Source organism: Tachypleus tridentatus, chromosome 6 (assembly GCF_004210375.1).
Source record: "Tachypleus tridentatus isolate NWPU-2018 chromosome 6, ASM421037v1, whole genome shotgun sequence".
NCBI lineage: Eukaryota > Metazoa > Arthropoda > Merostomata > Xiphosura > Limulidae > Tachypleus > Tachypleus tridentatus.
Window position 1 is genome coordinate 102,085,590 of NC_134830.1, and position 25,506 is coordinate 102,111,095.

General features: G+C 31.6%; 1 protein-coding gene across 8 annotated transcripts in view; it reads right to left on the reverse strand.

Moving 5' to 3' along the window:
* Positions 1-25,506, reverse strand: part of LOC143253198 (vascular endothelial growth factor receptor kdr-like) — an 87,208-nt gene that overhangs the window by 26,775 nt on the left and 34,927 nt on the right. For all 8 annotated transcript variants that reach the window (XM_076506645.1, XM_076506642.1, XM_076506649.1 and 5 more), the window contains 10 exons: positions 23,134-23,418; positions 17,174-17,325; positions 16,563-16,749; positions 13,971-14,282; positions 5,747-6,094; positions 4,631-4,798; positions 3,532-3,690; positions 1,486-1,782; positions 530-648; positions 113-263 (listed from right to left, as the gene is read on the reverse strand). In XM_076506645.1, the coding sequence (XP_076362760.1) occupies positions 113-263; positions 530-648; positions 1,486-1,782; positions 3,532-3,690; positions 4,631-4,798; positions 5,747-6,094; positions 13,971-14,282; positions 16,563-16,749; positions 17,174-17,325; positions 23,134-23,418 (2,178 nt within the window). The remainder of the gene's footprint in view (positions 1-112; positions 264-529; positions 649-1,485; positions 1,783-3,531; positions 3,691-4,630; positions 4,799-5,746; positions 6,095-13,970; positions 14,283-16,562; positions 16,750-17,173; positions 17,326-23,133; positions 23,419-25,506) is intronic.

Below are 25,506 nucleotides of genomic sequence, written 5' to 3' on the forward strand. Positions count from 1 at the left end.
ACTGAAATTCTGAGTAATTAAATGCATCCAAGCATATTAATTATTCTATTTTATTAATGAACAATTTATAATGAGTAATGTAAAAGACTATAATATAATAATGTTTACTTGCCCAGTTTCAAGTTTTCTTTTGGAAATTCCCAACGATTGTCATATGGTAAAAGCTCTATCTGTTCATCCAAAGGCAAATCAGAGTTGAACATATGCAACTGTCCATGCTCAAACTGGGCATAACTAAAGAAATCCATCTCCCTTTTTTGTTTCTAAAAACATGTTAAATGTAAGTTCACAAATTATCAACTTTAAATGTTTTAGAGAAACATAACTGTTGAAACTTGAAACTTTATATCAATCTCATGATAACCTAATTTGTGATTATGTAAGCTACATTTATTAATACAGTTTTAAATAATAAGTATTTATTAAATACGTTATATTTCACTAATATATTGTATATTTAATCACAAGTATACCAATTAACTTTTCAACAAGACAAAAGATGTAGAATTAAATAAAACTGTTGACATACTTTTTCCTTATGAATCTTTTTTATCAGTACAATAGCTAAAGCAAAAAATCCAACTCCAATTACAACAAATATGACAATAATAGCTATCTGGCTGCCACTGACTTCAACTGGTGCTTCATCTAACAACAACAAAACAAAGGAAATAAATTACTCCTGAAACAAATAAAAACAAAATTCTTTCATACATAAAAATTAGAACAAAATAAAAATAATGAATCTGAAAGTTTTACTTAATAGTAAATTCAGACAAAAAAAGAATCCTCAGCATTTCTTAAAAGTTAATCAAAGGGCAACACCACAACAACGAAAACATGTCAAAATAATATACCCAAATCATGACTCAAATGTGAATAATTAATTATAATACAAAAATGTAACTACTAACATCTATAATTTATATATCACGGTACGTTTCAAAGAAAACAGTTGAAAAAAAACTTGTTTAACTGGAATTGTACAAAAACTGAACAAAAAGATTACATTTCTTTTATAAGTTTTAATTTCCAATTAAGATGTACCAACTAATGACTAAGTAATTTTTTATAACTGATAACTTCAAGAAAAAATGTATTTGTTGATCTAAGAGCAAATCCACAGAATAGGTTGTCTGCACTATGTCAATCATGGGTATCAGAGTTTTAAGTGTTATAAGCCCTCAAGCTTACTTTTGAGTCACAGGAGTGCTATCAATTGTAATACAAATAAATTAATAGAATGTCTATGAAGTTGTAACTTAAACATCATTAAGAATATGTTTATTTTCAGTGACACATTACAAATAATATGAACAAATTAAACTTCTTCCTATGGTTGAGTCGCAGAATTTTAATATTTAGGTAACAATAATGCTGAGTTAATTAAAAAAGATGTGCAAGAAAATATCTGTGGCATTAAAATATCCTTCCCCTTTTTTTATACACCTTAATAACTAGTTTAAGTATGAGCAGTAAACTTACTTTGGCCCACAAGCAACCGTGCATCAGATGAAATTTTACCCCCTCTGTTTTCTACTACACATTTATAATTGCCTTCATCATTCTTCACAACTCTTCTGAAGATGAGAAGTTGCTTATTTTCTTTAAATTCCACTCCAGAGAGACTAGTCGCATCAAATAGTTTGTTGTTTTTATACCATGTAATGACAGGCCAGGGAACTCCAGTAGCATAACACTGGAGTTGGTATTCTTTGTTATGTTCAACTTTTATCTCGGAACCATTCAAATTTGTCAATGTGTAGACAGGCTTCTTAATTGCTGCAGAAATAAACATAAAACATTTACATATTCAGTATGCAGAATAATTAGCTTTAGTTCTTAAGCAAAAACCTTTTGTGTTTGTGAATCTGAAATGAAGATGTAGTCAGAATCTTGATCATATAATTATCTTTTTTTGTTTCTTTTCACACTATTTTGCATTATGAAAACAATATTTTTTTTATTTGAATTACATATCATACAATTTTATTTAGTTTTATTCTAGACTGCAACCATACAACAAATATTTTACAATGAAAATCATTGCATACATTGACTTTTGGTATCCATTTTACATCAATTCTATTGTCTTTGCATGCAATTTACTTTCATCAGATTGTCTTTAACTTAGAGGTTCATCTGGCATCTTCAGAGGGTTATGAACTCATATGAAAAATTAAAAACGTTCGAGGCTAAATAGTTTATATATATATAAGCATATTGCTTTTCCAAATAAATAAATAAATATGTCTTGAAATATTATGATTTGATACTTCACTAAACACACATATTAGCCTTTGATCACAGAAAAAATATATTCAAAAAGATATCAGAAATATCTTCTCTATTTATAAATATAACTATAGACACGAGTCTCAGAAAAAAAATCTCCTATTTATAAACCTTCTTCAATAGAAATCTAACAACAAAAAACATCAGAAAAGTCTAGTTGGCAATGTAAATTGACTGTAAAATACGAAAATTCACCTTTATTAGAGATGAATAAGGAATGCAGTAACACAAAGAAAAAATATGATATTATGGTATGCAAAACTTACTTTTAGAAATTTTCCATCAATAAAAGTTATAATTTTCATACACTGAAAATATGTTTCCAACAGGTACTTACTTCCATTCACATAAATTTATTCTTGTTCAATGCTACATTCTATTCTTGTTTTCATGCATGTCACAAGCCTTATATTTCTATTTACACTCTCAATTCACATAGTTTAACTGATTCTTTCATCCAAATTATCATGCAAAAAAACTTTTACCAATAGATGCATTTCACACACACACACACACGTTATGTATGTAACTCTTTCTATGTTATTCTATTTAACTATTGCTTCAACTTTTGGGGAAAGAAAAATGGGAGGTGTGAGTGAAAGTACCTGTTAGAAAAATATTTTCAGTGTAGAAATATCATAACTTCCTTACTTATGCACACAAACACATGGTTAGAATCCCACATTTCAAGGATGAAAAATATCCTCTGAAAGAGGATGACACATGGAAGACCACACCACTTCTATACCAGATATACTCTTTGCCCAGACATGAAAAAAGTAAGACTGAATTGGATAGACAAAAATCAGGAACACATCTAATTGTGTGTAAAATAAGGGATGTATTTGAAAGTGTAGAGTAACTAGGGTGTAATGGACCATACATAGTCAGACAGCTTCATTCAAAACTTTACCGCCTGAAACTGACATTCATGCATGGGCAAAATGAGAATCATACCATAGGTAAGTCAACTTCAATCCAAAACCCAACCATCAGGGACAAAGCAGGATAATACCATTTTTACCTCAAGTTCAACCAGCCAGAGGGAGAGTTATTACCATTGAGTAATGAACAGGGCACATGTGATCAGAATGAAATACAGATATATATATATACACACACACACACACACAAAATAAATATTTTCCTTTCTTACTATGAAGTTCATGAAAAGATGGATTAATTTTATTCTCTCAACTGTTTCAATGTTAGTTATTCTTAGCTTCCATAACTTACCTTTAACTGTTATGTTTATAATTTGATTGTCTTTTATTTCAGGAGTGTTCTCCTGCCATGCCAAACATTCATAGGTTCCACTGTTGTTTATGCTGATATTATGGAAGACTAAAGTTATTGAAAGAGAATATGGAGTGCTAACAAAAAACTGTGAAATACCTGAAAATAAATATTATAATATTATAAAAACAAAATGCACAAAAAGACATCAAAATAATAGATTATATCAGTAAAAGAAAAATAAATTATTTTAATTCTTCTAGTTTGCTTACTTTTAAGTAATCATTATAGAAAACTAAGAACTTGAGTTAGAGCCTTGAACGAAATTAGCATATTAATAATTAAGTTCAATCTTTTTGCCAAGAAAAACTCAGGGTAAAAAAAACAACTAATTTAACCTTAACTACATTGCAGTTTAAAGCTGACATTTTAAATCACTAAAATGTAAATATTAAAAGGAGAAAGGATTAAATAGGGGTTGAAAATGAATGGTCATATTGTGTTTTATAGTCATGTCTGGAATGTAGAGGACTACCATCTCATTGATGTAGAAATGGTAAGAAAAAAAAAAAGCAACACTGAAAAATTATTTTAGGTGCTCTTTCATGTGTACACAGAATATATGTATGAATTAAAAGCAAGGTGTAATGAAACAAATTATGAATATACTTCATCATTTTTATTTTTTCTGATATCTCAAAAATTTATATCTTTTTTATTTACCCAAAAAATCAGGTAAATTCAAAACAAACAGAACCAAAAATGCATATATTTATATTTTTTGGCAGTTTGACAGAATTTAAAAACTTAATAAGAAAACAGTTCCAAACAAATAGAAAGAATAAAACAAATGAAAAATTACTCATACGTACACTGCATAATGACATTAATTCTGTTCATCAATTTTAAGGTTTTAATTAATGAAAGCAATCAATTTCCCTTCTATGCAACAGTTAGTAGCAACACAAAAAACCTGAGACAATATGTATCTACCAAAAGTGCTTATTATATTCAAGAGTACAGATGAATTGAAAATAGCCTGTTGAGAAGAAAAAAAGCTAAACTTTTTTATTGCCATTTCTTAAAGCTCATGACAAACCTGTTTGATTGATAATATAAAGAGAATTATTTGAATCTTCATACATAGAGTACCACATCCAAGTTAAGTTGGTATACTTGAAAATGTTAGTACGACAAGTAAGATTAACTTCATCTCTTTCAACAGGCTTGGATGGAACTGTTATAACTTCAAATCCATTTCTGGCATCTAAAATAATTAAAAGCATATTAAGCAAAAGACACTTTTCAAGATTAAATGTTATATGAAATATAATAAAGATTTCTACTAAAAACCAAGAACACACAAAATAGAATGTATTCTAGCATTTAAATACAACTGAAAATTAAGTTTATGAGTATGAATTCTGATCATGTTATTTTCTTGCTGATTCTTAAATTTTGATCTACAACTTTAAGTAATTTTCTTATTTATGTACATAATATTTATTATAAGTGTTTTAATGTCCTTAAACAAGTTTAAAAATATTCCAAAAAAGTAAGCAGTAATAAATTCTAAATGTATTAAACTGCATAATATTGCTTTCAGAAACCAGGTATATATGACATCATAAACATTTGGTTATGTATTTCATGTAAGTATAATAATAATGAGCATTCAATTTACATACAACCATTTTTACAGATGATAACATCATTAATGTTTTCATTCTCTCCAAATACTCTGGATCTAAAAATATATATACACTTATGTTGCAGACTTTACTTCACAAAATGTTTTAAAATAGTTATACTGAAATAATTTTCTTCAGATGTACAAGATTACAATATTAAGTTTCTTAGTGTGAAGGAGCCAGACAAAAACAGTGAAGTATTTATAAAATTTAAATTAATATGAAAAAGTGCAAAAAAAAGAAAATATATATATATAGTGAGTAGACCTAATTGTATAATGAAATACAGCAATGGTTTGGTATTTTTTTAACCAATGACTTCTGGATTTTATTTCAAACTAATAAAGATATACAAATTATTACTCAAAAGTAATTATTATTGAAAACCTTTTCTTATAAAAGGTATTTTATGTTATGAAACTGCAATTGCTACAGATCGTACATTAATAAACTACAAATCAATAGTAAAGCACATAAACACATATAAAACACACAAACATACAGTTTATTTATATACAACTCACCAGATACTATAAATTGAGAAATATACTTTTCCTGTCCAAGATAATTTCTTCCTAAGCACTTGTAATAACCAGATACATTAGCAACTACATCTAAATGTAACATAATGGAGTCTGGATTTTCCATAGTTCTTTTTATATCATAAATATTAGGCAGAGAACTCTTGTCAGAAATGTTAACTGGTATCCAACCATAAATGCTTCCAGGGTCACAATTCTTCAGGTCACTGCATATTTTCCATAACCAACTAACCTGTGGAATTGGGTATCCAATCACCATACATGTCAGCCTGTAATGATTCTGCAACATGTAAAAGTCTTTCTGGTTCAAAATTTTGGTGATAGGCTTTGCTATAAGAAATATTCAGAATATAACTAATTAGAATTAGATCTCAAACAATTTTTTAGGCTACAAGTACATTTTTGATAATATACACATATACAGGCACACTTTTAACTAATTCTAAATTAATATTTTCTTACTAGATCCTCTTACATTAACTATTTTCATATTTCACAGTTCATAAAATAAGTTTTTCACTTCAACTAGAATAATTTTAGATATTAATGTACTCTAGGATTATAATTTTGTTTCTTTGTGGGAAATATGAGATGAACAAAAGTTAGTGGAAATGTCTTCTGAAACGATTATTATATAAATTTTTTCAGCAATTGAAAAATTCTACCACAATTTGGCTTTAAAACCTTTTATGTATTCATATATTCATTTCAAAACAATATTAACATTTTTTGATTCATATTTCTTGAAAAAAACTATTGAATTTATGTGATAACAATATAACATTTGTCAAGAAACAAATCTTTTACATTTAACATATCCTTACAAAATTTATAACCAATCAACAGTTGAACTGAAGCACACAACTACATATATACATAAGTGTTGTTATTTGTTGAAATTGATGTAAAGTTAAAGACCACCAGATGATAGTGATAAAATTAACGAGAAACTGTACAATGAGATTATGATTTCAGTTGTTAAAAAAGTCATAATTATGAGTGATTTTAATTTATAAAATGTGAAAAGACAGAGTCGAATTGTTAGGGTGAAAGGTTTTTAGAAACTGTTCAAGATGGCTTTCTTCACCAACTAGTCAAGAAATCTACTAGAAAGAAACGGTGCTATTTCAGATTTATTATTAGCCTCAAATATAGAAATGACTAAAGTGGTAGAAATTGGTGAATATCTGGATGCAAGTGATAATTGCTGTATTAGGTTCGATATTTTGCCACACATAGAGATAAATAGTAATGATTTGTTTGTTTGTTTGTTTTGGAATTTCGCACAAAGCTACTCGAAGGCTATCTGTGCTAGCCGTCCCTCATTTAGCAGTGTAAGACTAGAGGAAAGGCAGCTAGTCATCACCACCCGCCGCCAACTCTTGGGCTACTCTTTTACCAACGAATAGTGGGATTGACCGTCACATTATACACCCCCACGGCTGGGAGGGCGAGCATGTTTAGCGCGACGCGGGCGCGAACCCGCGACCCTCGGATTACGAGTCGCACGCCTTACGCGCTTGGCCATGCCAGGCCAATAGTAATGATATTTTAGTTACAAATATCAAAAAAGCAAATTCTGAAGTAATGCAACAAGAATTATCTGTTGTTATTTGGGCAGCTGAGTTACTTGGAGATTAATCAGATGTGGAAAATTAAATATTGTAACAGACTTACTGTTATAAATTTATTTTAATATACTCTTCAAAAAAAGAAACACAAAAGGCAAAATATAAGACAAATTATTAATAAGTTTGTTCCGGGTAGTTTTGTATGACATGTGTGAAACTTTGCACATTCACTGCTGAACATCCAAACCAAAGTCTGCAAAGGCGAAGTCCACGCTCACTAAGTGAAGTTTAACGTCACTCAACCTCAATAGCGAGTATGCCCCCCGTGAGCATCAATAACTGCTTGGCATCTCCTGCCCATGGAAGCGATGAGATGACGAATCACATCCTGTGGAATGGCTGTCCACTCAGCCTGCAAAGCTGCTGCAAGCTGAGGTAGAGTCTGCGGTTGAGGTTGTCGCCGTCGCAGACGTCGGTCCAACTCGTCCCAAAGATGTTCGATGGGGTTTAAATCTGGTGATCTGGAGGGCCAGGGAAGAACGTTGATGTTGTGGTGTCTCAAGAAGACAGTGGTGAGTCGGGCTGTGTGAGGACGGGCGTTGTCATGTTGAAAAACGTCGTTGACGTTCATCATGATGGGTTGCACATGGGGCCTAAGAATCTCGTCGAGGTATCGTTGAGCCGTAACATTCCCTTGAATGTGCAAAAGGTCTGTTCTGGCATTCTAGGCGATGGCAGCCCACATCATGACGCTGCCACCACCAAATCTGTCAACATCCTGCACACAGTTTGCTGCAAAATGTTCACCTCGGCGACGGTAAACACGGGTCCTTCCATCCTGCCTACGAAGCATAAAACGTGATTCATCGCTGAACCAAACATGCCTACATCGTCGATGAGGCCATACCCGATGTGCCCGAGTCCACTACAGCCGTACTTGACGATGTTGCTGGGTGAGGATGACGCCTCTGACTAGACGTCGAGGTCGGATTCCTGCATCTCGTAGACGAAATAATAATCAGTGATGTCGAGAAAACCCACTTGTAGAGAAATGTATATGCAAAAATATATATGTTGGTTATTTGTCTGCTAATGTCAGGAACATATGGTATACAGCAGTATATGGTTTCGTGATTTTTTGATTCGTGAGATATATTTACTTTTGTTGGTTGATTTTGCTTTCTGTCTAGGTGTGTGTGTATAATGTTTTCTACGGTTTGTGGAGGAAACTTATTGATGTTGATGAAGTATTGTAGAAAAATGGAAACCAGATTCAAAGAACATAAAAAGTCACCTTCACACGTTTTCGAACACTGCAAGTCAAATAAACACAACATAACCATAGAAAACACTCAAATACTAAATAAAGAAACAAACATAAACAAACGCAAAATTAAAGAAGCCTTACTTATACAACAACTTAAACCCAAAATAAACCAATATAAAGGAACGCCTTTATACCTATATTAATATAATAAAATAAATAAAATTATATATTCAAACATCTAACACCGCCCTCTACATTCCGACACTCAGTTACACAGCCCCTTTCAAACATGTGGTCAGCTTCCGGTCAGTTACCTCTTTTTTTGTGAACCTGACGATGACCGAAGAAGGTCTAAACGTTGTTCGCTCTTCTATGTAAAATATTTTCTCAACCCAAACCAGCCGTTTTTGCATATATACATCTCGTAGACGGTTGCATACGGCCTGATCAGAAATCCTACGCAGCCCTGGTATGGTTGAGGCAGTAGATATCACAGTGGTGGTCCTATCCCGAAGGTGACGTAACCGGATATTGCAATCTTGTGCGGGCGTGGTCACACGAGGTCTGCCAGATCGTGGACGGTCACGAATTGATCCATGTTGTTGGTGACGTTTCCATAGCCTTGTGATGGTGCTTGGGTGGACATTCACAGCTCTGGCAACATCTGATCGAGATTCACTTGCTTCAAAGCGACCAATGGCGTTGTTGCGTTGTGCTTCAGTCAGTCTTGGCGTAACTGTATTGCGTGTCGGTGGCTTAACACTGAGCTATGGAAACCGAGAACCCGTCACTTTTATAGAGATTTTGCATATGTTGCACTTGCAGAACATGCAGATCTCTCAAACAAATTTATTGGACACACATGCGTTTTGGCGAAAAATCCGATGTTTTCCTCCGTTTTCAAAGTGCACAACTCTTATTGTCATTTTGGTCTGACAATCAGTGCCTTAACACGTGTAACATCACATACTCTGAGCTTGTAACGTTAATACATATATTTCTCTTTAAAATAACAAAAATATCCCTTTTGCGTTTCTTGTTTTGAAGAGTATATTTATGTGTTTCAGTTCAATGCATGTAACATATATTGTTAAATGTGAATTAATTGTTTTCTAAATTTGTAAAAGATCCTTGAATGTAAGAATCAACAAGAATTGTTTTATGAAAGTACTAGCATACTGTTGGACCAGCTGAAAATTCAAGAATCTCACCTAATGAGTAAAAGCTAATCATCACAACAAGTAAAGACAGTAACAGAATACTGTTGGTCAGTTACAGTCAGTATATTATAAGCCTCAGAAGCTATAATAGTGATTGATACTTAATTGTCAGAAAACTACAGAATCTGACCAGATATGTTTATAGATTTTAAGCATTACAAATTGTTTAACTTCAGTGAATTAGCTTTGGATGTTAGTATTTATAAGAGGACATTAAATGTCTTTGTTGGTGAAATGTCAGCTTGCATGAAGTGTGAAGCCAGCCAAGAAAAGACAGCTAGCTTGCTTAAGCAAGGTGTAACAGTATAAACTGATAATTCCTTTATACACGTGGACCTAAACCATTCATAAAATATTCATTTCTAGACTGGATAGAAGACTCAGTATAGTAAGTCTTTTTTTTAAAAAACTCGTATATAAACTAATATTTGTAATAACTAATTATAAATTGTATTGCTGTTTGTATATTAAAATATATTTGTGTAAAGAAAGAAAACTGTATGTATAAATCTTGATGGCAAATATCATAAATTTGATAATATCAAATTTCTTAACCTGAAGATGACCTAGTAAGGTCGAAACGTTGTTCTGTCCTTATCAGTAAAAGTGTTAGTACCTATACAAGCCATTCTGAAATACAAAATTTAGTTTACTTCTAAATTAAAAATTAAAATTCCAGCTATTTCAAATTGTAATACTTAACATTCAGAGACTCATCTGAGATAAATTATAGTACATAACATAATAAATCATAAACTCATCCAATGTCAATTATAATACATGACAATATTCAGAATAAATATATTCCTTACAGAAAGAAAAAGGTAGCTGCAAGTAAAAAACCAGGTTTAAGAGTTTAAGAGATATATAATTAATGAAAAGCATCATACATTGAAGAAATTTAATTGACTGGTATGATGAGAGATTTAGAAGATTACAGGAGATCAAAAAAGTTGGTGAAATATGAAATTACAACATCAAAAAAAGAAGGTACAAGGAAAGGTTAACAGTAAAGAATTCATTAAATACATTAATGGTAAATAAAATGTTAAAATGCAGGTAGAGCTCTTGAGGGATGATAAAGAATAGGGAGAATCTGATGATTACGAGATGGCTGGGTTATTCATTTTTGCTTAGTCTATGCTTTCTACCAATGAAATTTTAAGCAGTGTTTTACATATTGAACAGTTGATAAATGGAAATGAGGTCCTACAAGGTGACAGCATTAATTCTGAGCTCATTATGAAAAAAATTGGGAAATTGAAAAAAAAAAACAATAGGACTATTGGGCCAGATAATATTTCCCCAAGAGTTTTGAAGGAGGTTAAAGATTGAATACATGAGCCACTTCTACTACTGTTTGTCAGTCCTTGAACAGTGTTTATGTACTAGAGGACTAGGAGTTAATGTATGTATCTCCCCTTTTTAAGGGAAGTGAAAAAACTGTTCCAGTAATTAAAGACCCACTAGTCTTACATAAGTTGTGAAAAAATGCTTTTGAAAGTCTGTTAAAAGATGCTTTGTATAGTTATTTAACAAAGTTTAGAATTTTATTGAATACTCAACATGGATTCTCTGAAGGAAAATCTTGAATTACAAATTTCTTGAGATTCTTTGAGAAGGTTACTACTTATGCAGATAAGTGTAAAGATGTACATTTAATGTATCTGGATTTTAAGAAAGCATTTGACTAGGTATTACATAAAAAGCTTGTAATAAATGGTTAAAAATAGGTGTGGAGGATAAGTTAGCAAATTGAATCGAAAAGTGGCTGGATGGAAGAAAACAAATGGAGTTCATTCAAACTGGCTTAATGTCATCTCTGGGCTTAGACATTTTGCTCTTTTTGATTCACATTAATAATACACGTGAAGGAATAGTCAATAAATTACTTATATTTTCTGATGATATCAAGGCCTTGTGTAATGATAGCTCTGAAGAAATGCTGTTGATTTACAAAAGGATGAAGATCACTAAGTAAGTTCAGAAAATAAATAAAAGGTTTTAATTGTAATAAATCTGAGACAATATATGTAGGTTATCATAATTTGAATTATAAGTATATTTGGGATCGAAATAACCTTAACAGTGTTATGAAAAAAAGGGATCTTGGAGTATTAGTTCACCAGTCTCTAAAGCCATCCAATTTGTGAGCTGCTGCAAATGGTAGAGTAAATAGGATATTAGATTGTTTTAACAGAAATATCAATTAAAGTCTAAAGAGGTTATAACTTCATTGTACAAATCATGGTTAGGCCAAATTTGGAATATTGTGTTCAGAGAAGAATTACTAGCATGGTGCCTGAGATAGAAGAGTTGTCATACAAGGAAAAGTTGAAATCTCTCAAATTGTTTGTTGTTCTTTTTTGTAAAGGGAATTGGCAGTGTTGATGCATCATCTTTTTCATATTTAATGGAGAAAATAGTAGAACTAAAATACACAAGTATAAAGTATGGCAGGGTAGAGGTCATCTTCAGCTAAAACAGTTTTATTTTTATAATAGAGTTCTTGCCTTTGAAATCTGTTGTCTTCAGATGTTGTAGAGACAGTAAATTTAATTCATAAGTACAAAAACGATAAGGGCTGATTTTTAATTGTTTTCTTAACTTAATTTAGTTTACAGTGTAGAACAGCTGAGATAGACTAATAGGTCCCATGTTGTCCCAAAATGTCGTGTTATATATTTAGACTATTATACAGAATGCAAGTACTCCAGTAGTCTTCACCATCATCTCCTACAATATGATCTGAAAATTACTTTCACAAGTTTCTTAAACATACATGTCAAAACTGTTTTCATATTTCCAATAACTGTGGCCATTTTTAGTTATAAGCTAGGACTATGTTTTTCATAATTCTTCAAAACACTCAGAGCACATTTTTAGTATCCTAATGAATTTACTAGCTGGTTTTTAAAGTATAATCATTAGATGTATATGTGTTGTCAATTGTCTTAATGGATTTAATAAATATATTATTTTTTGCTCTGCAATGTTTCAACATTGTCAAAGGTTAAATATTAGGTTATCCAGAAATAAATGTTGGAATTCTCATGATGACATTTAAAAGTTGAATATTGAGTAATTTATCGTTGGTTGCTTTAATCCAACATTTGTTGCTTACAAATGTCTTAACTGTTTACTGTTTCAACTCTACTCAGAGTAAGTTTCACAACTCCCAAGGCAGTATGGACAAGAAGGGCTTTTATCTGATTTTCCTCTATGACTTCAAACTTGGACGATAAACCACCAAAATTACATGGTACATCAATCAGGCATTTGGCCATAGATCTGTTACTGAGCATACAATTCAGCATTGATACCAAAGGTTTTTACATGGAGACGAGAGTCTTGAAGACCATGAAAGTCATGGAAGGAAGCCATCCTTAGATGAAAACACATTAAGGGAAGCAGTTGAAACAGACCCTCACACAGCTGAGCTTGCAGAAAAGCTAGGTACAAGCAAATCAAGCATTTTCAACTACTTGAGTGTGATTAGAAAGAAAAAATGTTGGATACCTATCCACCTTATTCCCCAGACCATTCCCCTACAGATTTTCATTTTTTCAAGCAGTTTGACAACTTTTTGAATAATAAATGCTTTCAAAACCAGGCAGCTGCAGAAGAAGCTTTCAGGGAGTTCACTGACCATAGAAATTCTGATTTCTACAGCAGGGGCATAAACAGTATTGTAACACATTGGCAAAAGTTTGTTGAAGCAAATGGTGCTTAATTTGATTAAAGCATGTTTTACAACATTGGTTTATACTTTTCCAAACTTCATAGTTCAAAAACAACATTTTTTTTCTGGACAACCTAATAATTTTTAAATATGTCACTCACATTTAACTCTTAAACATGAATATTCTTTTAACCCATAGTAAGAACCAAAGTAATCAAAATTTACTCATCAATTGGTAGAAATGAATTATGTATATATTTCACACTGAATTTTAGAAAAATTACATTTTAGATACTTAATGCTAAGGTTGCTTAAGAAATATATAAGCAATTAACTAATATTTTACTGTTATTAATTTTACTTTGATTCAATGGAAAATTTATATTTTTATGAATAATAATTTTATAAAACTTCTTTCACCACTTTCTGAATGAAAATGTATTAAAACCTTAGAATATTTTCTTACTTTTGATCCTTAAAGTGATTGAAAGATTTGTCAATAAATTCTCTGATTTTGCATACACTGTGTATACACCAGCATCTTTTCTCTTCAGATTTTTAATATCAAGGACAGTCTGTGTATTGTACTTAGAAATATCAATTTCGGCAGTGGGATTAAGAAGCTCATTATTTTTTTCCCAGTAAATTTCATATTGGTTTTCATCTAAAGAAGCAGATACTGTCACAACAAGTCGTACATTTTCTCCAGCTACTCGTTCCAAGGGTAAAGCTGTGTTGATATCTGTTGTAAGATTAATAAATGGCTGTTGTTTTCTATCTATGAAATAAAATGAAATGTTTCTAATTAATCCCAACAAATAGTAAATGTTAATCAACATCAAGCTCTAGAACTTTGAAGTATGTGAAACACAATCCTATAAAAATAATATTAACTATTGGCCTTAACTATTAAGTGGTATTAAGATTGGTAATTTCGTACAACAGAACAGCATTATTGTCATAACACAACAATTATATCCAGTCTACTGCTTTAGATTTGAGGAAAAACAATATGAAGAACAAAAAAATCTTTAAAGAATGAGAAAAAAAACGACAAAAATTCTACACACATTTTAAATATATTTTATGGTTTATATGGTTTTGAATCAACATTTAAAAATAAGTATGCAAAAATTTTGTTCAAACTAAGCTCTACATTTCCCTTATGCATACATTCTAATTCAAGCCAATTCTTAATAAATTAACTATAAGAAAAAGAACAGATATTCTTACTTACAAGATTTAAAAGAATTAAATCCAAATAAAACCATAACTATAGATTATCATGTGTTAATTAATGATTATGCAATTTGAAACAAGATAATTTATTTTGACATTGAATCTTTGAATCGACCAGACCATATACAACATTAAACCTGCAGCAGGCACACATCTGGTATTTTCTTAACCTTCTGGCATTTTTACAGAATATGCACCATTACATATGAAATATGGTTTTTCTCAACCCTAAAACCAAAAAGAACTGAATAAAGCACAATGATTTTCTATTTTGGCAGATGTAGAAATTTCTAACCAAATTTTGCTTGAAATCATGTTGTTATTGTGACACAATGCCTAGAAGTATAGTTAGTTTCTCAAAGCTAATATACTATGATAATATATTTGTTTAAACTACTTTGTATAAAATAACTGTGGAGCAATAACTAGAAAGTCTCTACACAGAGAAAAACTGTTAGAAAGCAATGGGTCTGGAGAAATCTACTAAAAAATGACAAAACATTAACACTTTTGTTTGACTGTAAAAGATGAAATGAAGTATAATGAATGTGATATTGATAATACAAACAAATGGACTGCAGAAAACAGTGATGGTGATGATGATGAAGAATGAGCTAGAGAATGGAGAAGAAGAAAAAACAAAGTTTGAACTGTGTTGTAGAACAACAAATATGGTATTGATAAAAAAAGAATGCTAGAGATTATTGTAGGAGAAGAGGGTGCAGCAGAAAAAAGCATGATTTCCATGCAAAGTTAAAAGCTGAGTTGAGTGATTACACAGGCAACCATTACTGGTCGGACAGCAATGGTGCCCCAGTGAGAGAAGATTGGTTATTCACTATATTCATTGAAAAATACATGGCAAAAAAAAACACATTAAAATATAGCCTAAGTAATTCCCATATTTTATTCTAATTGTTCTGGATTGCATGTGAAGTCTTTGTTACAAAACATTACTCAATCTGGTTGACTCAGAGATTCATTGTTAATATATAAATTGTATTCCACTTCAAGCTATAACAAAAGTTACAACATATAATTTACTAACACTGAAATAACAAAATTAAAACTCTAGTAAAATGCATTTACAGGTCAATGATAACTTAAAATTGGTATCTAATTTCCCTGGTATTTGGAGGAAAACAACTTATTCTTCACCTTGGATAATTGTATACTTATGTTAGATGTCATATAACACACACGCATACATATAACTTAAAGACAACAAGGACCTTCAGGTCTTTCTTGGCCACTATGCTAAACATTAAAAGAGAAATAGAATACTCAAAGTCAAAGGCAAACTACTCTATTACAAAATAAAAGATGTCTTAGCAGAAAATGTCTTATTTAAAATTTACATTTTTGTCCCAAGCTTTACCAAGGTCACCACTTGGTGAAAAAAAATTTGAAGTATCATTGTTAACAATTTCCCTAAAGTCTTAGGCACTTCATTTAGACTCCTATAAATCTTTTTTCCCAGAGCAAACAATGTTCTCTTATGATCCTTTCAATCCTCGGTATCATCACAGTAACTTTTAGCTGAATGCTTTTCACAATTCAATATACTTTAAGATAGAGCACCAAACACTGAACACAATGCTCTAAATGTTGTCTAATAAATGATCTATGCAATGACAGTATTCAAAACCTAGATAGTAACAGCTGTCAGTTATTGTTCATATAAAACTGTTGTTTTCAAGCAATCCTTTCATTATAATCAAACTTCAGTTTTTTCTTTCTCTTTATTTTTAGATGTGACATATACATTATGCAAAACATATAAAAATTCATTTTATTCACCACTATGCTCTGAACTTACCATAGATTTTTATTCCAACTTTATAGGAACTAGAAGTTTGTGAATGGTCAGTGACAGTACAGATATAATCTCCCTCATCACTATGATGAACAGATGTAACAATTAATTTGGATTCAACAACTTTATATATGCTGCCCTGGAAAGTCTTCTGTGAGGCTGTAGGTTCTGTTTCTATTATTCTTGAATCCTACCAAAAGAAAGTTTTAAAACTGAAACATTCATCATTCTTTTCTGGGCACACATATGGTTTTGTTTGCACACTCACATAAAATTGGAAAAAAAAAAAGTTATAATAAAATACAGTGACCATTGTAAAAATTCAATATATTCAACATCTTATAATTTTAATCAGCAGAAAATTCAAAGCGGAAAAGGCAGTAATCTAATTACTTGATTAAAGTGTTTATAGTTTAGTTCCACAAGACTTGTTTACATACTGATTGGAGTTTAAATATTAGGAAAATATGCATTATGGCTATTACTTTGTTAACTTTTTCTTTATATTTCAGTTCAATAATGTACATGATGTATTAATATAAAAAATAACACATTTAACTTTACATAACTTTTAATATAAGTTTTTGTATTATAAAAGATTCAAGTATACTAACGTTTTTACTTTTATTAGGGTAGTCCCATTTCATTACTACCAAAGTTTCTGGGTCCACTTTCACCAAGCAAGTTAAATTAAATGTGCCATTGATTACTGGTTGTCTGGCCATTGAGCTATCAATTTCTGGTTGAAGTTTAATAGTGGGAGGTGCTTAAAAAGAAATGTATTATTAAAAACCAAATCTTTACAACAAATAATTAGTTCTTAAATACATCAATATATTCTAAAATAAAAGTTATTCGACGTTTATAGAAAGTAGCATACTTCTTTCACCAAAAGAAAGTAACAGCAATAAGTTATTTAATAGCTTTTACGTTTTAAGTATGTGGTAGTTGTTGAAAAGGGTCTTATTATACGTTTGAGGAATCTCAGGCTGAAACTTAAGGAATTACAGAAACATGTAGAATAATAACCGTGGCACACTGACGCCAAAGTAGTGGTTTTCGTGTAAATCTGATCAAGATAAGACTTGAAAATTGGCTTTGATTGTAAGAAAGGAAGAATATAGTACAAATTGGAGCTGTGAAAAAGTGGCTTACTAGCAATAGCAAATGAATTATTGGTTAGTCCTTGAACTCAATTGGTATAATATCTGTTTGTCGTACTATACATTTCACAGTTAAAATAATTTGTGTGCAATTAGAAGATGGGTTCGTTTTATAATGGTAGAATCAACCTCGAAATTATGACGTAAATCTATTTAGCTACATAACTGAGTTTTAAACTACTGTAAATTTACAAAACAAATATCCAGGGTTTGATTTTTCACAGTGGAAAAACACAGATAGCCTATTGTGTCGCCTTACATTAAAACCAACAAACAGAAACTAATTGTATCTGAAACTATCCCGTCAAAGTATTTTAAAGCAATTTCTATAACTAACACACTTTTCCAGTAGTTTTAGTTAGAATGTGTGAACTAATGTTAATGCTCCCATTGAATTAAAAAATAATTTACAAATGACTGTTTATTTTGAATTTCACACAAATCTACACAAAGGCTATCTGCGCTAGCCGTCCCTAATTTAGCAGTGGGAAAGCAGGTAATCGTCATTACTCACTGCCATCTCTTGGGTTACTCTTTTATCAACAAACAGTGGATTGACTGTTAACATTGACATGATAACATCCCCAAGGCTGAAAGGGCGGGCATGTTTAGTGTGACGGGGATTCAAACCTGCAACCCTCAGATTACGAGTCGGGCCCCCTAACCACCTGGCCATGCCGAGCCGTGGGCGTGGTTAAATACATCAACAGAAAGGATTTAACCTCCTGAGTCGAAAACTGTAATTAGATCTAAAATGGGTGAAGAGATGAAGACGCTATGAGCTAAAAGTTTGTACGTAAAAAAATTTCAGAACTATTCTATGAACCGCTAAGCTGCAGCTGAAATAAACTTGAAAGTTACCCATCGAATAAGACTTATATGCCTGTCAAAGTTATGTTCATAATATCTAAAAAAATCAAAACAATATTGAACTGTAATGAAAATAAGTTCTTGGTATACCCAAGGTTTGTGATAGTACCGACAGTACAAGACTACTAGTACCTGTACTGATACTTGAGTTTCTCTAATCAGGTTGAGCATTTAGAAATTCAACTAATCTTCCCAATGTGTTCTCGTGGGAAAATGTTTCCTCACATCATAATAAATTGTCCATTATCTGTAAGCATACGTAAATCAGTTGGAATTTAGGCTTTCTATTCGTTATAAATTTAATATAAATATAAATCTATTAGCAAATTGTAAATTAGATCATGTCAGTGGTAGGCCTGGAAAGTGGTTTCTGAATGTTTTTCAATGCTCTTTAGCTCCATAAAATTGAAGAATATAAAAAGTATGGCTTCAGAATAATGACAAAATTATAGACAGTATTTTACGTTACACTTTGTTAGTTTCAAGGGATCCAGAAAAAAACTCCAAAAGAGGACTTGTTTGTTTTGTGTTTTTGAATTTCGCGCAAAGCTATCCCTAATTTAGCAGTGTAACACTAGAGGGAAGGCAGCTAGTCATCACCACCCACCGCCAACTGTTGGGCTACTCTTTTACCAACGAATAGTGGGATTGACCGTAACTTATAACGCCACCAAGGCTGAAAATGCGAGCATGTTTGGTGAGACGGGAATTCGAACCCACAACCATCGGATTGCGAGTCGAGTGCCTTAATAGCCTGACCATGCCGGTCCCCAGAAGAGGAGACGGCTCAAGAACAAATATCCCAATTCTAACACAAGAGGAATTTGAGGTTGTTTATAAATATTTTCTTATAAAATTTAGTACATAAAACTTATATAATATTAAAATTTGATTTATTATTTACGGTTTGATGTCAAGTTTGTTCGTATGACATGATAATAAAGTAGCTTGATTAATTTCAAATGTAATTCACTAAAACGTCGTGACATGTTCAGTTAGACCTTTTTGCAAGCTAAAAGTTAATCACACACCTACCTACCTAACGTACAGTCAGTCATATAGGCACATTCATGTTCTCTTCCAGAGCATGAAAGTCACTAATTTCCCATATTTCATGTTATTGCCTGATTTTACGGTGAAATTCGCTTATCAACTGAAGTATGAGCTTAAAACTATCACATCAAACATTTATAGTTCTGTGAAAAGCAAAGCTGAAATACCAGAGAAGGCAATGAGAAATGTTATAACATATATTATTCATGACATACTGTATACTATAAACCAGTTCTAATTGCAAACCCTAGGTGTACCTGAAATTGTTCAAAGCTTGCCAGCCACAAACAATCTAGGTTGCCTACAGAATGGGCACCATGTTTTCAACAGTATAGCACTAACTCTCGATACCCTTAATTGATCAAGTAATAACTAGAGGTTATATGATTTTGTATAGTGGTCAGTCGTGTGTAATGACTAGGTTTTATCTGGTTGCACAGCAAGGATGACGCAAGTTAAGCCTCATACTTTTATTCATTTTTACTCTTTTTATGTGCTCAGTGTACATCCATATGTAGAAGTGTCGATTATTTACCTTGATTATTGTCGTGCAAGAGACTTTAGGTACGTGACAGCAATATGCCTAGTAAATGAACGTTGTAAAAATTGACAAGTTCTCACCTGCTGTAGAGAAATCCCACCTGTACTTCTGTGCTATCTGTGCTATACAATGAATGCATGCTTCTGCAATATTGTAATCCAGATTGTGAATCAACATTCCAGTTCTCTAACCTTCATTTGTCATTTAAACGACATATAAGCTGTTATAATAACAAGTTTATTGTCATACAAACGGCTGTGAAAGTGCTTTACAATTACTGTTATTGTGAGCAGTTCTTTCTTTCTTGTGCAGAGAGAGTATTAATTTCACGCGTGTGTACATTTCTCACATTTTCTAACATGCTTTATAATATACTGTACTTACAAAGCACATCTTTGATTCTAAGACCACTGGTATCCACATGCAGGATGAATGGAATGTCTCTTTTTTTTTTTGGATGAACTAAGCACTGGGGAATTAACAAGAGCACTTTTTAGCGACTGAGATGAATTAACACAACACCACTATTAACAGTACGTGCTCATACGATCGTAAAGAAACTAGAAAACTTGTACAATACTCAGCCATTCTAAATTGGGACTTCAATTATTTAATGTGTTCAGAGATAAAGCTTTAGTTTAAAAATGATAACGAAACATGTTGAGGCCAAAAAAATATTCAGACTTCTTTTTCGTAAGTATGTTTAAATCAAGTTATCATTACTTATATTATTTTGTTTTCATACGAGATCCAAAACTCAAGCGCTTTTGTACAGTTGACTACTCTTCTTTAGGTGAATAAAGGGTTATGAGTGTAATGAAATATATAGGCAGGGATGTCGACGTCGCATAAACCGAATTTTAAATATGAATTGGCCTTCAGAACTAGCCAATAATAATCTTAGAATTCTCTGTGTCAAGTTTTGTTTGTGCCATGGAGATGCGTACAGTACATAAAAGACTTAAGTGCAATAATAGCTATATGAATTGCTAGTATTAAAAGGAACATTTTTACATCGATTAAAATCAATTTTTATGGTAGTTCTTGTCATTTCTTTCAGAAAAAATAAATCTTTGCATTTACACTCAGTTCATGCCAAAGTAAAGTTTACGTCGATACCAAGTGGAAGCCATCCTTGTAATAGCAAGCGATGCCAAACCTGTAAGGTAATGCAGGAAACGGTCAAATTATCCAGTAAAGACAACCAAAGACAGTTAAAAAGTACTAAAACCATAACATGCTTACAAAAATTACTTATTTAATTCTACCTCAGAAATGCAACTTCCAATATGTGGGTTGAAAACTATCACACTATACAGGAAACGTTTTAGTAACCACAAATCAACAATAAAAACTTCCAGAGACAAATGTTACATCTAAAAGAAACTGAAATTAAAGAAGTTACTGGATAACACTGTTAAATACTGTATCTCAAGATGGCTGGTATCAGTAATGAAATTTTTATTAAATTAAAGTAGAGTACAACGTTTCGACCTTCTTAGGTCATCTTCAGATCTGGCCATGCTGGATAAGTTTGAAATAACGTTAGAATTATTATTTCTACAACCATTTTGAAACTAAACAAACAGTCTAACACTCAACACATGGAAAGTGTAAACATATAAAGAAGTCAGTTAATTAACTATTTAAATATTATTTTGTTTTTAATTCAAAAGACCATCGAGTAACACCTCTGCATATTTTAACCCTTTTATTCCTATTTTGGTGTCCCCCAGTAGCATAGCGGTTGTCTATGAATACTAGAAATCGGGTTTCAATACCCGTGGTGTGCATAGCACAGATAGCCATTTGTGTACTTTTGTGCTTAGTTACAAAGAAACCTATTTGGAAGAATATAAAATTCTTAATACACAAGTCTACACCTTAGTCAAACAGTCTGCTTTTGTGGTGTCTTCTTATATTCAATCTTCATAGAACTCTAGATATAATTTTCCCCGGTGGAATAATGGTATGTCTTTGGATTGACAACTATAATATTAGGAGTTCCATTCCTCTCAGTGTACACAACAGAGAGCCTCATGTGGCTTTAATATAAGAATAACACACACTAAATAGAATAATTATATTAACTATATTAAGCAGGAATGGCGACATTGTTACTACCCGACAAAAATTATTAATACCGTTTCTAAATTTAATGTTTACTTAAAACATCCATTATATTTAAATGTTTCTAAAGAGCACTGTAGTATCATATGATAAACTCCTATAGTCAAACGTCATACTATAATAATGTACATTTAATTAATACTGTAGAATTGGCAATTAAACTTGGCCAATTTTTCGTTTCACTAGTCACATATGATCTTGCATTAATTTTCCTTGGTTTCACATGAGTTCTCTCATGAAACACATGGCCACAGATATGCATAGTGGAAAACACTGTATAGGTTTCAACAGAGATATTAACCACTGTGGGACCTCTAGGATTTATTCTTCTCGTTTCGCTTTTGGGATGACAAACAGTGAGATTGATAATTAAGTAATATTATGATGAGTCATTTCATTGTATCCTTTGCCTGGTCATTATACTTTCAAATCTGGACATTTTATCATAGAGTGTCTGGAGAGCGAAACAGAACACTCTAGTTCTGCGACCAGAAGACTTCACTAGTCGTAAAGCATATTCGTATATTTTAGATTTTTTAAATCTTAGTAAAGACTAATTCGTATTTTCTTTTCCTTTTATATTTTGTCCAGTTCTCTTATTTTACATCAGACATAACCTGAGTTTCACAATTACTCTGTGATATATTTTTTGCTGATTTTCCTGGTACTTGTTACTCTTATATGATCAGAAAAAATGTGCATTTGAGAATACCACTTATATACATACATACATACAAAAATAAAACAAAACAAAACAATGAAAATGGTACCTTAGACTTATCATAATAATTTAGAGTTACAAAATTTCAGTACTTACCCATGTATATGAGATGAAGCTGAAGTTTTCCAGTGTAATTGCCTAGTTGACCAAAGCAGGTAAAATCTCCATTATAATAAATACTTGGATGATTAATAGTAAATCCTTCGGTCGGATCAAAATAAACGTCTTCCCCAGTAGTAATTACTTCATAACCAGTCTTTACAAGGGTAATATTTGCTTTAGAATTGGTAGGTAGACAAGGGAGCTTTAGAGGCTTATGTAGAAGAACAGGCACAAATATAACATATTGTAGTTTGTACGGCAAAAATATATGAGAGTCATCTGAAAGACAAAAAATGAAATCAATTACATCATTAGTTATTATTATTCAAATACTGCAAATAATATAGATAACAAATACAGTTTAAACATTTCATTTTAAGATACTAAAATGTGTTATTAATGAACTAATAAAGATATTTAAAAATTAAATTCCCTATTGCTCTATTTAAATAGTTCACAATTTCTAATATGTGATTTTGCTATTAAATAAATCTGTTTTATTTCCAAAAACACTGAATAATTTGAAAAGTTTATTTAATATATCTAAATAATAAATCTAATAGTACAGAACCTGCATAGGACTAAGTGCAATATGAACGCATTCTTAAGAAAATATAGATTTTCTTTTCTTTACACAAATATTGACATTAATAATCTATAAAGATGAAAAATATTTTTATATGTACAGTACTTATTGTGTGGTAAAAAATGCATTTTTCAAAATATAAACCACAGAAAATGTAATCAATAATACAAGTTGAAATATTAAACCTTTCAGTCATAAGTTCTTGACACTTGATTACTAGCATTCTTAACACAGAGAGAGTTAATCACATATAATAAAACAATGATCCAAGTCTGATGTTGCCCTTTCAAAAGCTGATACTGAAGATCATACCTAGTTTGATGGTCTTGATACATGTAGTAGCAATAGACTATCTTTAGAGGAGTTCATTTGGATTATTTGGTAAACATAATACCAATACACGTAACGATAATGAATTAATTTGTTTCTTTAATAACTTTCGTTACATGCTAAGTTTATTTTGACTAATATGCCAGTAATGTTTAGCACAAATTGCCTTGATTGATAAAAAATGCTGACTCACCTGTTGACAAGCTTACAGAAACAAAATTTAACTGAATAATTTTATTCAATTTATCTTTCCTCACCAACAACTATTCAATTTCTCCATTCTATGGATACTTCACTGAATTATTAACTACTGAATGCTTCTTAAGTACTCGTATTTATTACTAATGTACTAATTCAAATATTAATCAAAACTTCTCGATTGTTACATCGTCATAATAGTCATCATCTCCTTCTAGCAAACACCTACATCAAATCTTGAAAAATGTAGCTTACAGCAATATTATTTACCGACAACACAGCGAAGAATAACAATGTCAATCTAAGAGAAACTTTCCACTGCACATAGATATCAACTTCTATGACCACTTTTAAGTAAACCAGTAATACAAATATCAGTTGGAGCTATTTCAAAGGACTCGAAAATGTTACGTTGAATGGAATCGCTGCAGTTCCAGTTTTTCACAAAAACCTTTCTCAAGAAAACAGCACCGATTTCAAGTCATGTCTAAAATTAAATCTGCATCATCATAAAATCTTGTAATATTGTTATCAGTATCAGAAAATATACCAAATTTGATACAATAACTTTATGGATCACACATTTCTTTTGCTTTACTATTGTCTTCACATTTTAGATGATGATATTGATCCAAACTGGCTGAATGCTTTATAACCCACTATTATTCCCTTAACTACACTGTGCTAATTTTTTTTTCCTTTTGCTATCATAGATAAGTTAATAACAGAGAAGGCAGCCTCTTCCTAAATGCGTGTTCATTGGCTTTTCATTACTTAACATTGGCCCGGCATGGCCAAGCGTGTTAAGGCGTGCGACTTGTAATCTGAGCGTCGCGGCTTCGCATCCCCGTCGCGCCAAACATGCTCGCCCTTTCAGCCGTGGGGGCGTTATAATGTGACGGTCAATCTCGCTATTTTTTGGTAAAAGAGTAACTCAAGAGTTGGCAGTGGGTGGTGATGACTACCTGCCTTCCTTCTAGTCTTATACTGTTAAATTATGGACGGCTAATGCAGATAGCCCTCGTGTAATTTTGCGCGAAACTCAAAAAACAAAACAAACAAACGTAATCATAAACTGGCTACATTTATATTTTGGTCCATATCAGTTTTTCAAGGCATTCTCTTTAAAATGAATATATATATAATTTAAATTATAAGACAATTATAAGACTTGTAAATTAATACTTTAGATAAAATGCAACACAAATCACTCAATGTTATTAAAGCCATGAATGCAAGCCTACTGAATTGAT